This window comes from Oncorhynchus mykiss, chromosome 19 (assembly GCF_013265735.2).
Source record: "Oncorhynchus mykiss isolate Arlee chromosome 19, USDA_OmykA_1.1, whole genome shotgun sequence".
NCBI classification, from domain to species: Eukaryota; Metazoa; Chordata; class Actinopteri; order Salmoniformes; family Salmonidae; genus Oncorhynchus; species Oncorhynchus mykiss.
In genome coordinates, this window is record NC_048583.1 from 62,604,046 (window position 1) to 62,619,471 (window position 15,426).

A 15,426-nucleotide genomic window follows, 5' to 3' on the forward strand; every position below is an offset into this window, starting at 1 on the left:
TGTATTATGGGGAGGACAACTTTGCTTAAGTTAACAAGCTAACTGGGGGGGGGTTGATTTGCGGGACAGCTGGGGGGGGGGGGGGGGGGTTGATTTGCGGGTCAGCTGGGGGGGGGGGGGTAATTTGCGGGTCAACTGGGGGGGGGGGGGGTAATTTGCGGGTCAACTGGGGGGGGGGGGGGTAATTTGCGGGTCAACTGGGGGAGGTTGATTTGCGGGTCAACTGGGGGAGGTTAATTTGCGGGTCAACTGGGGGAGGTTGATTTGCGGGTCAACTGGGGGAGGTTAATTTGCGGGTCAACTGGGGGAGGTTAATTTGCGAGTCAACTGGGGGAGGTTAATTTGCGGGTCAACTGGGGGAGGTTGATTTGCGGGTCAACTGGGGGAGGTTAATTTGCGGGTCAACTGGGGGGGGTTGATTTGCGGGTCAACTGGGGGAGGTTGATTTGCGGGTCAACTGGGGGAGGTTAATTTGCGGGTCAACTGGGGGAGGTTAATTTGCGAGTCAACTGGGGGAGGTTAATTTGCGGGTCAACTGGGGGGGGTTGATTTGCGGGTCAACTGGGGGAGGTTGATTTGCGGGTCAACTGGGGGAGGTTAATTTGCGGGTCAACTGGGGGAGGTTAATTTGCGAGTCAACTGGGGGAGGTTAATTTGCGGGTCAACTGGGGGGGGTTGATTTGCGGGTCAACTGGGGGAGGTTAATTTGCGGGTCAACTGGGGGAGGTTAATTTGCGAGTCAACTGGGGGAGGTTAATTTGCGGGTCAACTGGGGGGGGTTGATTTGCGGGTCAACTGGGGGGGTTGATTTGCGGGTCAGCTGGGGGGGGGGGGGGGGGGGGGGGGGGGGGGTTATGATGTTTGTGTCAGGCAGATCGAGAAGCTTGCAGCAGAGCAGGAAGCGACTGCTACAGAGCGCGCGAGGGGGGGGACCTGCAATCAACGACGACATCAACAGCACTGCGGCTCGGGAATATCTTTCTTCGCCATCATGTAGCTTCGAGACAGAACGATTGCAGATATACACTTCTATAATAGCTGGATATAATAGTGTGGCTGTGCATTGTGCAACATTTTAAAATCAAATAAAAATCCAAATTGGATGAGGAATCGCAAGCTGGCTAGGCTAACTGCTCCAGGAAAAATGAAGGAGGTGAAGGGTTGCGGTATGCGGTCCTCCGTGGGCTTTCTGTCCCAGAGAAGGCTCTTCGGTAACCCGCTGATGAAGGAAGAATTTCAGAGACTCCGGTTGGCAGGATGCACGAGCCTTTACAAGAAAGACATGCTGGGACATTTCGGGTGTGTAAACGCCATAGAGTTTTCCAACAATGGAGGAGAATACCTTGTGTCCGGTAAGTTAGTAGCTGTAGATCATCCTCTAGTTAGCATAGTTGTTAGCCTAGCAGCTACTGTGTTGTTGACAGATTATAGCTAACTAGCTAAACTTGCACGTCAGTTTACAAGCTTAGTTGGCTGGTCGAGTCATCATATGCACATTTTGACTCTCTAGTCATCCATTTCCCCCCAAAATATAATTTGTCAATTACGAGCAAGGAAAATAATGAGATGTGCAGGTCATGTTTAAATAGGTAAAATAATATTGGCTATCTAGGTTAGCATGCTATCCAGCTGACAGAACTAGCTAGCTACACAGTTCTGCATTCCTGCCCCTTCCTTTTGATATAGACTGACATTAGGTACCGGTAGCTAACTAGTTATCGTTTTAATAACATTATACAGTTAGCTAACTATGCAACTTTTAACCAGTCTTTTTCACTACTCCAGTTTTGGCGTAGAATAGGGAGAGTTTGGATTTAGAAGAGTAATGACTCTGGTGTGTTTCACTGCTGGTGGGCCTTGCAAGCTGAGTAAGCCCTTCAGAGCAGTGGAGAACAACTTGGCCTGTGTTTACAATGTCTTGTCTGTCCACCCATCTCTTTCGATCTCTGTTCTCTTTTGTGCTCTCTCTCTGACTCTCTCCTTCCCTCTCTTTCTTGCTCTCTCCCCTACCTTACCCTTCTTCCCATCTCTCCCTCCTTCCCCATCTCACTCCCTCCCCATCTCACTCCCTCCCCATCTCACTCCCTCCCCATCTCCCTCCCTCCTTCCCTCTCTCCCATCTCTCTCCCCCTCCTTCCCTCTCCCTCCCTCCTTCTCTCTCCCCATCTCCCTCCCTCCTTCTCTCTCCCCATCTCCCTCCCTCCCTCCTTCTCTCTCCCCATCTCCCTCCCTCCCTCCTTCTCTCTCCCCATCTCCCTCCCTCCCTCCTTCTCTCTCCCCATCTCCCTCCCTCCTTCTCTCTCCCCATCTCCCTCCCTCCTTCTCTCTCCCCATCTCCCTCCCTCCTTCCCTCTCCCCATCTCCCTCCCTCCTTCCCTCTCCCCATCTCCCTCCCTCCTTCCCTCTCCGCATCTCCCTCCCTCCTTACCTCTCTCCCCAAATCCCTCCTTACCTCTCTCCCCATCTCCCACCCTCCTTCCCTCTCTCTCCCATCTCTCTCCCTCTCTCTCCCATCTCTCTCCCCCTCCCTTCCCCCTCTCTCCCCATCTCCCTCCCTCCTTCCCTCTCCCCATCTCCCTCCCTCCTTCCCTCTCCCCATCTCCCTCCCTCCTTCCCTCTCCCCATCTCCCTCCCTCCTTCCCTCTCCCCATCTCCCTCCCTCCTTCCCTCTCCCCATCTCCCTCCCTCCTTCTCTCTCCCCATCTCCCTCCTTACCTCTCTCCCCATCTCCCTCCTTACCTCTCTCCCCATCTCCCTCCTTACCTCTCTCCCCAAATCCCTCCTTACCTCTCTCCCCAAATCCCTCCTTACCTCTCTCCCCAAATCCCTCCTTACCTCTCTCCCCAAATCCCTCCTTACCTCTCTCCCCAAATCCCTCCTTACCTCTCTCCCCAAATCCCTCCTTACCTCTCTCCCCATCTCCCTCCTTCCCATCTCCCTCCTTCCATCTCCCTCCTTCCCTCTCTCCTCCCCATCTCCCTCCTTCCCTCTCTCCTCCCCATCTCCCTCCTTCCCTCTCTCCTCCCCATCTCCCTCCTTCCCTCTCTCCTCCCCATCTCCCTCCTTCCCTCTCTCCTCCCCATCTCCCCTTTCCCTCTCTCCTCTCTCCTCCCCATCTCCCTCCTTCCCTCTCTCCTCCCCATCTCCCTCCTTCCCTCTCTCCTCCCCATCTCCCCTTTCCCTCTCTCCTCTCTCCTCCCCATCTCCCTCCTTCCCTCTCTCCTCCCCATCTCCCTCCTTCCCTCTCTCCTCCCCATCTCCCTCCTTCCCTCTCTCCTTCCCTGCCACAGGAGGGGATGACCGCAGGGTGTTACTATGGAACATGGAGAGAGCTCTTCATGCCCGCTCAGCCAAGCCTCTCAAACTGAAGGGAGAACACCTCTCCAACATCTTCTGTCTGGCATTCGACAGCACCAACAAAAGGGTGTTTTCTGGGGGTCAGTGGACAAACCATCACCTATTAATCTGTCATTCAATCAGTTTCATTAGTTAGCATAGGGTAGGAATTCAGACACCAGGGTTTTAGTTAGCATAGGGTAGGAATTCAGACACCAGGGTTTTAGTTAGCATAGGGTAGGAATTCAGACACCAGGGTTTTAGTTAGCATAGGGTAGGAATTCAGACTCCAGGGTTTTAGTTAGCATAGGGTAGGAATTCAGACACCAGGGTTTTAGTTAGCATAGGTTAGGAGTTCAGACACCAGGGTTTTAGTTAGCATAGGTTAGGAATTCAGACACCAGGGTTTTAGTTAGCATAGGGTAGGAATTCAGACACCAGGGTTTTAGTTAGCATAGGTTAGGAATTCAGACACCAGGGTTTTAGTTAGCATAGGTTAGGAATTCAGACACCAGGGTTTTAGTTAGCATAGGGTAGGAATTCAGACACCAGGGTTTTAGTTAGCATAGGTTAGGAATTCAGACACCAGGGTTTTAGTTAGCATAGGGTAGGAATTCAGACACCAGGGTTTTAGTTAGCATAGGGTAGGAATTCAGACACCAGGGTTTTTCCTGGATCTAAATGGGGCTTAGGTGATGGGTGTGGTGGGGGCGTGGCCAATGGTGCATCGCTGACTGTAAATTTTAGAGGCCCTTCTGTTGGCTGCAGAGGTAGCATATCTAGGTCGAAACCACATTTCCTTCCCTGCTACACTTTCCCATGACTTATGCTGTCTGAGTGACTCAAACATAACACGATCATGTCGACAATTATCCCCCTTAACATTTTTTTTAACATGCACCCCGAAAAAACACACAGGCCACCCACCCAAGACTTTTCCATGCAGGGAAAAACCCTGGACTTGAGTGATTTAGATCAAGGTTTGAGAGACGATCTGTGGGTGGTGGCTACTAGCCGGGTTCCAGATCCGTTTGTGCCATCTTGACAACTTCTTGTCACACATGCGAAGGCAGCGTTTTTAAGGCACCTTGGGATTGGGACGCGCCACTGTTATGACGTCCTTCCTCCGAAAAGGCAGCATTCTTGCCGATTGGAACACAGCCGTTGTCATGGCAAACACTGACCTGACACATTGACCTGTTTGCCATAGCAATGACGTGTGTGTTTGGCACAAACAGATCTGGGCCTTAGGCTAGGTGACTACTACTAGCTATCCTGGGTTAGTGGTTCACTTGTTCTGTCGAGGGCTTGAGTTACCTGACCTCGGCTGTTTATAGAAAGCTATGTTCGGAGACCCCCAACCCCCCCCCCCCCATTTTAATTGACATCTAACACCACATACGTGACCAATTCAAAAAGCTGTACCTGATCGTTTGTCTTAACCCCGTAAAGTTTATATATTTGTTGTGTTATGAGTAATGTCACATACGGCAATGAGAAAAACATGCCGTTGTTGACGTAAAGTATGTCGTATGTGTAGTTCCAGGAAAACATTGCTTAAAACTCAAGCCTATTATCTATGAGTTGTCCTTCCTGATCTAGCTACCCTACTACACGAATGTGCTGTCCTTCCTGATCTAGCTACCCTACTACATGAATGTGTCGTGTTCTAGCTACCCTACTACATGAATGTGCTGTCCTTCCTGATCTAGCTACCCTACTACATGAATGTGTCGTGTTCTAGCTACCCTACTACATGAATGTGCTGTCCTTCCTGATCTAGCTACCCTACTACATGAATGTTGGGTGATGTGGAGGTAAACCCAGGCCCTGCATGTCCTTCCTGATCTAGCTACCCTACTACATGAATGTTGGGTGATGTGGAGGTAAACCCAGGCCCTGCATGTCCCCAGGCACCCTCATTTGTTGACTTCTGTGATCGAAAAAGCCTTGGTTTCATGCATGTCAACATCAGAAGCCTCCTCCCTAAGTGTGTCTTACTCACTGCTCTAGCACACTCTGCTAACCCTGATGTCCTTGCCGTGTCTGAATCCTGGCTCAGGAAGGCCACCAAAAATTCTGAGATTTCCATACCCAACTATAACATCTTCCGTCAAGATAGAACTGCCAAAGGGGGAGGAGTTGCAGTCTACTGCAGAGATAGCCTGCAAAGTAATGTCATACTCTCCAGGTCCATACCCAAACAGTTCGAACTACTAATTTTGAAAATTACTCTCTCCAGAAATAAGTCTCTCACTGTTGCCGCCTGCTACCGACCCCCCTCAGCTCCCAGCTGTGCCCTGGACACCATTTGTGAATTGATCGCCCCCCATCTAGCTTCAGAGTTTGTTCTGTTAGGTGACCTAAACTGGGATATGCTTAACACCCCGGCAGTCCTACAATCTAAGCTAGATGCCCTCAATCTCACTCAAATCATCAAGGAACCCACCAGGTACAACCCTAACTCTGTAAACAAGGGCACCCTCATTGACGTCATCCTGACCAACTGGCCCTCCAAATACACCTCCGCTGTCTACAACCAGGATCTCAGCGATCACTGCCTCATTGCCTGTATCCGCTACGGAGCCGCAGTCAAACGACCACCCCTCATCACTGTCAAACGCTCCCTAAAACACTTCTGTGAGCAGGCCTTTCTAATCGACCTGGCCCGGGTATCCTGGAAGGACATTGACCTCATCCCGTCAGTTGAGGATGCCTGGTCTTTCTTTAAAAGTAACTTCCTCACCATTTTAGATAAGCATGCTCCGTTCAAAAAATGCAGAACTAAGAACAGATATAGCCCCTGGTTCACTCCAGACCTGACTGCCCTCGACCAGCACAAAAACATCCTGTGGCGGACTGCGCTAACATCGAATAGTCCCCGCGATATGCAACTGTTCAGGGAAGTCAGGAACCAATACACACAGTCAGTCAGGAAAGCTAAAGCCAACTTCTTCAGGCAGAAGTTTGCATCCTGTAGCTCCAACTCCAAAAAGTTCTGGGACACTGTGAAGTCCATGGAGAACAAGAGCACCTCCTCCCAGCTGCCCACTGCACTGAGACTAGGTAACATGGTCACCACCGATAAATCCATGATTATCGAAAACTTCAACAAGCATTTCTCAACGGCTGGCCATGCCTTCCGCCTGGCTACTCCAACCTCGGACAACAGCTCCCCCCCCCCCGCAGCTACTCGCCCAAGCCTCTCCAGGTTCTCCTTTACCCAAATCCAGATAGCAGATGTCCTGAAAGAGCTGCAAAACCTGGACCCGTACAAATCAGCTGGGCTGGACAATCTGGACCCTCTATTCCTGAAACTATCCGCCGCCATTGTCGCAACCCCTATTACCAGCCTGTTCAACCTCTCTTTCATATCGTCTGAGATCCCCAAGGATTGGAAAGCTGCCGCAGTCATCCCCCTCTTCAAAGGGGGAGACACCCTGGACCCAAACTGTTACAGACCTATATCCATCCTGCCCTGCCTATCTAAGGTCTTCGAAAGCCAAGTCAACAAACAGGTCACTGACCATCTTGAATCCCACCGTACCTTCTCCGCTGTGCAATCTGGTTTCCGAGCCGGTCACGGGTGTACCTCAGCCACGCTCAAGGTACTAAACGATATCATAACCGCCATCGATAAAAGACAGTACTGTGCAGCCGTCTTCATAGACCTTGCCAAGGCTTTCGACTCTGTCAATCACCGTATTCTTATCGGCAGACTCAGTAGCCTCGGTTTTTCGGATGACTGCCTTGCCTGGTTCACCAATTACTTTGCAGACAGAGTTCAGTGTGTCAAATCGGAGGGCATGCTGTCCGGTCCTCTGGCAGTCTCTATGGGGGTGCCACAGGGTTCAATTCTCGGGCCGACCCTTTTCTCTGTATATATCAATGATGTTTCTCATGCTGCGGGCGATTCCCTGATCCACCTCTACGCAGACGACACCATTCTATATACTTCCGGCCCGTCCTTGGACACTGTGCTATCTAACCTCCAAACGAGCTTCAATGCCATACAGCACTCCTTCCGTGGCCTCCAACTGCTCTTAAACGCTAGTAAAACCAAATGCATGCTTTTCAACCGTTCGCTGCCTGCACCCGCACGCCTGACCAGCATCACCACCCTGGATGGTTCCGACCTTGAATATGTGGACATCTATAAGTACCTAGGTGTCTGGCTAGACTCTAAACTCTCCTTCCAGACCCATATCAAACATCTCCAATCGAAAATCAAATCAAGAGTCGGCTTTCTATTCCGCAACAAAGCCTCCTTCACTCACGCCGCCAAACTTACCCTAGTAAAACTGACTATCCTACCGATCCTCGACTTCGGCGACGTCATCTACAAAATTGCTTCCAACACTCTACTCAGCAAACTGGATGCAGTTTATCACAGTGCCATCCGTTTTGTCACTAAAGCACCTTATACCACCCACCACTGCGACTTGTATGCTCTAGTCGGCTGGCCCTCGCTACATATTCGTCGCCAGACCCACTGGCTCCAGGTCATCTACAAGTCCATGCTAGGTAAAGCTCCGCCTTATCTCAGTTCACTGGTTACGATGGCAACACCCATCCGTAGCACGCGCTCCAGCAGGTGTATCTCACTGATCATCCCTAAAGCCAACACCTCATTTGGCCGCCTTTCGTTCCAGTTCTCTGCTGCCTGTGACTGGAACGAATTGCAAAAATCGCTGAAGTTGGAGACTTTTATCTCCCTCACCAACTTCAAACATCTGCTATCTGAGCAGCTAACCGATCGCTGCAGCTGTACATAGTCTATTGGTAAATAGCCCACCCATTTTCACCTACCTCATCCCCATACTGTTTTTATTTATTTATTTTTATTTTTCTGCTCTTTTGCACACCAATATCTCTACCTGTACATAACCATCTGATCATTTATCACTCCAGTGTTAATCTGCATAATTGTAATTATTTGCCTACCTCATGCCTTTTGCACACAATGTATATATAGACTCCCCTTTTTTTCTACTGTGTTATTGACTTGTTAATTGTTTACTCCATGTGTAACTCTGTGTTGTCTGTTCACACTGCTATGCCTTATCTTGGCCAGGTCGCAGTTGCAAATGAGAACTTGTTCTCAACTAGCCTACCTGGTTAAATAAAGGTGAAATAAAAAAATAAAAAATAAAATGTGTCGTGTTCTAGCTACCCTACTACATGAATGTGCTGTCCTTCCTGATCTAGCTACCCTACTACATGAATGTGTCGTGTTCTAGCTACCCTACTACATGAATGTGTCGTGCTGTCCTTCCTGATCTAGCTACCCTACTACATGAATGTGTCGTGCTGTCCTTCCTGATCTAGCTACCCTACTACATGAATGTGTCGTGCTGTCCTTCCTGATCTAGCTACCCTACTACATGAATGTGTCGTGCTGTCCTTCCTGATCTAGCTACCTTACTACATGAATGTGTCGTGCTGTCCTTCCTGATCTAGCTACCCTACTACATGAATGTGTCGTGCTGTCCTTCCTGATCTAGCTACCCTACTACATGAATGTGTCGTGCTGTCCTTCCTGATCTAGCTACCCTACTACATGAATGCGTCCTGCTGTCCTTCCTGATCTAGCTACCCTACTACATGAATGCGTCCTGCTGTCCTTCCTGATCTAGCTACCCTACTACATGAATGTGTCGTGCTGTCCTTCCTGATCTAGCTACCCTACTACATGAATGTGTCGTGCTGTCCTTCCTGATCTAGCTACCCTACTACATGAATGTGTCGTGCTGTCCTTCCTGATCTAGCTACCCTACTACATGAATGTGTCGTGCTGTCCTTCCTGATCTAGCTACCCTACTACATGAATGTGTCGTGCTGTCCTTCCTGATCTAGCTACCCTACTACATGAATGTGTCGTGCTGTCCTTCCTGATCTAGCTACCCTACTACATGAATGCGTCGTGCTGTCCTTCCTGATCTAGCTACCCTACTACATGAATGTGTCGTGCTGTCCTTCCTGATCTAGCTACCCTACTACATGAATGTGTCGTGCTGTCCTTCCTGATCAAGCTACCCTACTACATGAATGTGTCGTGCTGTCCTTCCTGATCTAGCTACCCTACTACATGAATGTGTCGTGCTGTCCTTCCTGATCTAGCTACCCTACTACATGTGTCGTGCTGTCCTTCCTGATCTAGCTACCCTACTACATGAATGTGTCGTGCTGTCCTTCCTGATCTAGCTACCCTACTACATGAATGTGTCGTGCTGTCCTTCCTGATCTAGTTACCCTACTACATGAATGTGTCGTGCTGTCCTTCCTGATCTAGCTACCCTACTACATGAATGTGCTGTCCTTCCTGATCTAGCTCCCCTACTACATGAATGTGTCGTGCTGTCCTTCCTGATCTAGCTCCCCTACTACATGAATGTGTCGTGCTGTCCTTCCTGATCTAGCTCCCCTACTACATGAATGTGTCGTGCTGTCCTTCCTGATCTAGCTACCCTACTACATGAATGTGTCGTGCTGTCCTTCCTGATCTAGCTACCCTACTACATGAATGCGTCCTGCTGTCCTTCCTGATCTAGCTACCCTACTACATGAATGCGTCCTGCTGTCCTTCCTGATCTAGCTACCCTACTACATGAATGTGTCGTGCTGTCCTTCCTGATCTAGCTACCCTACTACATGAATGTGTCGTGCTGTCCTTCCTGATCTAGCTACCCTACTACATGTGTCGTGCTGTCCTTCCTGATCTAGCTACCCTACTACATGAATGCGTCGTGCTGTCCTTCCTGATCTAGCTACCCTACTACATGAATGTGTCGTGCTGTCCTTCCTGATCTAGCTACCCTACTACATGAATGTGTCGTGCTGTCCTTCCTGATCAAGCTACCCTACTACATGAATGTGTCGTGCTGTCCTTCCTGATCTAGCTACCCTACTACATGAATGTGTCGTGCTGTCCTTCCTGATCTAGCTACCCTACTACATGTGTCGTGCTGTCCTTCCTGATCTAGCTACCCTACTACATGAATGTGTCGTGCTGTCCTTCCTGATCTAGCTACCCTACTACATGAATGTGTCGTGCTGTCCTTCCTGATCTAGTTACCCTACTACATGAATGTGTCGTGCTGTCCTTCCTGATCTAGCTACCCTACTACATGAATGTGCTGTCCTTCCTGATCTAGCTCCCCTACTACATGAATGTGTCGTGCTGTCCTTCCTGATCTAGCTCCCCTACTACATGAATGTGTCGTGCTGTCCTTCCTGATCTAGCTCCCCTACTACATGAATGTGTCGTGCTGTCCTTCCTGATCTAGCTACCCTACTACATGAATGCGTCCTGCTGTCCTTCCTGATCTAGCTACCCTACTACATGAATGCGTCCTGCTGTCCTTCCTGATCTAGCTACCCTACTACATGAATGCGTCCTGCTGTCCTTCCTGATCTAGCTACCCTACTACATGAATGTGTCGTGCTGTCCTTCCTGATCTAGCTACCCTACTACATGAATGTGTCGTGCTGTCCTTCCTGATCTAGCTACCCTACTACATGTGTCGTGCTGTCCTTCCTGATCTAGCTACCCTACTACATGAATGTGTGGTGCTGTCCTTCCTGATCTAGCTACCCTACTACATGAATGCGTCCTGCTGTCCTTCCTGATCTAGCTACCCTACTACATGAATGTGTCGTGCTGTCCTTCCTGATCTAGCTACCCTACTACATGAATGTGTCGTGCTGTCCTTCCTGATCTAGCTACCCTACTACATGAATGTGTCGTGCTGTCCTTCCTGATCTAGCTACCCTACTACATGAATGTGTCGTGTTCTAGCTACCCTACTACATGAATGTGTCGTGCTGTCCTTCCTGATCTAGCTACCCTACTACATGAATGTGTCGTGCTGTCCTTCCTGATCTAGCTACCCTACTACATGAATGCGTCCTGCTGTCCTTCCTGATCTAGCTACCCTACTACATGAATGCGTCCTGCTGTCCTTCCTGATCTAGCTACCCTACTACATGAATGTGTCGTGCTGTCCTTCCTGATCTAGCTACCCTACTACATGAATGTGTCGTGCTGTCCTTCCTGATCTAGCTACCCTACTACATGAATGCGTCCTGCTGTCCTTCCTGATCTAGCTACCCTACTACATGAATGTGTCGTGCTGTCCTTCCTGATCTAGCTACCTTACTACATGAATGTGTCGTGCTGTCCTTCCTGATCTAGCTACCCTACTACATGAATGTGTCGTGCTGTCCTTCCTGATCTAGCTACCCTACTACATGAATGTGTCGTGCTGTCCTTCCTGATCTAGCTACCCTACTACATGAATGTGTCGTGCTGTCCTTCCTGATCTAGCTACCCTACTACATGAATGCGTCCTGCTGTCCTTCCTGATCTAGCTACCCTACTACATGAATGTGTCGTGCTGTCCTTCCTGATCTAGCTACCCTACTACATGAATGTGTCGTGCTGTCCTTCCTGATCTAGCTACCCTACTACCTTTTTGAAATGTAGTGTTCCTATCGGGATTCGTTTTGGCACGTGCTTACCCCCCTTTTCATTCATATGTTTTATTTGTCTCTTGTCTCAAAGGCAACGATGAACAGGTCATCCTTCATGATGTAGAACGGTGAGTATGTTTATTTAATTATTCCTCGTCAGCTGCATTGTGTATTTATTTACTTATTTATTTACTTATTTATTTATATATTTATTTATTTACTTATTTATTTACTTATTTATTTACTTATTTATTTACATATTTATTTATTTACTTATTTATTTACTTATTTATTTACTTATTTATTTACTTATTTATTTACTTATTTATTTATATATTTATTTATTTACTTATTTATTTACTTATTTATTTACTTATTTATTTATATATTTATTTATTTACTTATTTATTTACTTATTTATTTACTTATTTATTTACTTATTTATTTATATATTTATTTATTTACTTATTTATTTACTTATTTATTTACTTATTTATTTATATATTTATTTATTTACTTATTTATTTACTTATTTATTTATTTATTTACTTATTTATTTACTTATTTATTTATTTACTTATTTATTTACTTACTTATTTATTTACTTATATACTTATTTGTTTACTTATTTACTTATTTATTTATTTGCTTATTTATTTACTTATTTATTTACTTATTTATTTACTTATTTATTTACTTTATTTATTTACTTATTTATTTACTCTATTATTTACTTATTTATTGATTTATTTACTTACTTTATTTATTTACTTATTTATTTACTTTATTTATTTACTTTATTTACTTATTTATTTATTTACTTATTTATTTACTTCGGCCCATCACTTCTTTAGGAGTATAGGCCATTTTGACCACTCCTCTCCATCGCGGTCTGTTCTGGGCAGTGTTCTCCAGCTCCTTCTATATGGGGAGGCAGGGTAGCCTAGTGGTTAGAGCGTTGGATTAGTAACCGAAAGGTTGCAAGGTCGAATCCCCGAGCCGACAAGGTTAAAAATCTGTCGTTCTGCCCCTGAACAAGGCAGTTAACCCACTGGTTCCTAGGCCGTCATTGTAAATAAGAATTTGTTCTTAACTGACTTGCCTAGTTAAATAAATGAAAAGATATGGCATACCGGTGCTCCCGCAAATGTTTCCTCTTGTCTGAAATACTCCTCAGGTTTTGGGCTCAATTCTATTTTAATTTCAGTCAATTTGAGGAAGTACACTGAAATAATTATTCTCTTCAATGCTTTTCAATTAGAATAATGTGGAATTTGGTTTTACTTTGTGAATTGAAATGGAATTGACCCCAACCCAGCTCGTCATGCTGCAGGTAAATGTAATGGGGCTTAGGTGGTGGGCGTGGTGGGGGCGTGGCCAATGGGGCATCATTAATGTAATGGGGCTTAGGTGGCGGGTGGTGGGGGGGTGTGTGGCGGGGGTGTGTGGGGGGCGTGGCCAATGGTGCATCGTTAATGTACAATGACGTTACAACTTCTCTCTGTCGGCGAGACGGTAAATCTGTTCCCATAGCAACGATAGCTTACTACTTAGAATTTCAATACATTTCTTCATTCTAAGTGGAATGTTAGTAGGAATACATGGACATTGGAACGCAATTATTTTTGTTAAATAGCATGTAAAGATGTCTTGTTGCAGAGGTGAGACGTCTTGTTGTTGTGTTTTATAAAAACCAAAACAACATTTCAATACAGCTATATTCTGTTTCCCCTCCAGAGGCGAGACTCTGAACGTGTTCCTTCACGACGATGCGGTGTACGGCCTGTCAGTCAGCCCCGTTAACGACAACGTGTTCGCCAGCTCCTCGGACGACGGACGGGTCCTCATCTGGGACACACGGGAGCGTCCACACGGAGGTACTTAACGTGCCTGCGTACATACATGTACAGGGCATTCAGGAACGTATTCAGACCCCTTCACTTTCCCCACATTTTGTTACGTTACAGCCTTATTCTAAAATGGATTAAATACCAAAAATATCCTCATCAATCTACACACACTACCCCATAATGGCATCACACTACCCCATAATGGCATCACACTACCCCATAATGGCATCACACTACCCCATAATGGCATCACACTACCCCATAATGGCATCACACTACCCCATAATGACATCACACTACCCCATAATGACATCACAATACCCCATAATGACAAAGTGAAAACAGATTTAATAGAAATGTTGGCAAATGTGTGTGTGTATATATATATATATATATATATATATAAGTATTCAGGCCCTTAGCTGTGAGACTCTAAATGGAGCTCAGGTTCATCCTGTTTCCATTGATCATCCCTGAGATGATTCTACAACTTGACTGGAGTCCACCTGTGGTAAATTTAATTTGATTGGGCATGATTTGTAAAGGCACACACCTGTCTATATAAGGTCCCACAGTTGACAGTGCATGTCAGAGTAAAAATCAAGCCATGAGGTCGAAGGAATTGTCTATAGAGCTCCGAGACAGGATTGTGTCGAGACACTGATCTGGGGAGGGGTACCAAAACATTATTGCAGCATTGAAGGTCCCCAAGAACACAGTGGCCTCCATCATTCTTAAATGGAAGAAGTTTGGAACCACCAAGACTCTTCCTAGAGCTGGTCGCCGGGCCAACCTGAGCAATCAGGGGAGAAGGGCCTTGGTCAGGGAGATGACCGATGGTCACTCTGACAGAGCTCTAGAGTTCCTCTGCGGAGATGGGAGAACCTTCCAGAAGGACAACCATCTCTGCAGCACTCCATCAATCAGGCCTTTATGGTTGAGGGGCCAGACAGAAGTCACTCCTCAGTAAAAGGCACATGACAGCCCACTTGGAGTTTGTCAAAGGCACCTAAAGACTCTGACCTTGAGAAACAAGATTTTCTGGTTTGATGAAACTAAAATTGAACAACAAGACATCTTTACATGTTATTTAATGTCAAGTGTCACATCTGGCAGAAACCTGGCGGTCTCCCTAAGAAAAACCCTGGAACGAGTAGACCTGTCCAAACCTTTGATTGGTACTGTATATACATACAGTACATATTTAATTTACCCTACTACACCATTTACATGTGGTTACAAATTACTTTCAGATTAACGAGTTGATCTCGGAGCAGTGGCGTTTTAAACATCGAAGGGGCAACATGATGACACCAGGACATAACCGACACGCTGCGTTCAAGGGGATTTGACTCGGTGGTTCTGCACACAGAGTGTATTGCTCAGGCCTTTCCTGTCAAACTGTGCCCTACTTGACCCACTTCCACATGAGTACTGTTCGTCTCGACGCAGACAGTCGGTGGCGTTTTTGAAGAAGATCAGGGCCCGGTTTCCTGTACGACCCAGATTAACCTTCTCCTGGACTAGAACGCATGCCCTTAAGGGAGACTCCAGTTGAGATAGCTTTTAGTCCAGGAATAAGCTTAATCTGTGTCCGGAAACCAGCGTCAAATTAAAGGAGTCTTAATCTGGGGTACTTCCCAGGTACTTCCTGTATTCGTTGTAATTCTTTAACTGGTAGACCTATATCAGGAGACTGATCTCAGTCTATTACAGTATATACAACATATTGCATTAGGCTTCCTACCATCAATAACCATTTAGATAA

The 15,426-nt window shown here is 46.8% G+C and overlaps 1 protein-coding gene across 1 annotated transcript in view; it reads left to right on the forward strand.

Moving 5' to 3' along the window:
• The first annotated feature begins 858 nt into the window (after positions 1-858).
• The window catches only part of LOC110504278 (DDB1- and CUL4-associated factor 5), a 33,223-nt gene continuing 18,655 nt past the window's right edge, over positions 859-15,426 (forward strand). Inside the window, exons 1-4 of the mRNA XM_036955340.1 lie at positions 859-1,352; positions 3,291-3,437; positions 11,900-11,936; positions 13,546-13,685. Coding sequence (XP_036811235.1) covers positions 1,103-1,352; positions 3,291-3,437; positions 11,900-11,936; positions 13,546-13,685 — 574 coding nt within the window. The 5' untranslated portion in view covers positions 859-1,102. The remainder of the gene's footprint in view (positions 1,353-3,290; positions 3,438-11,899; positions 11,937-13,545; positions 13,686-15,426) is intronic.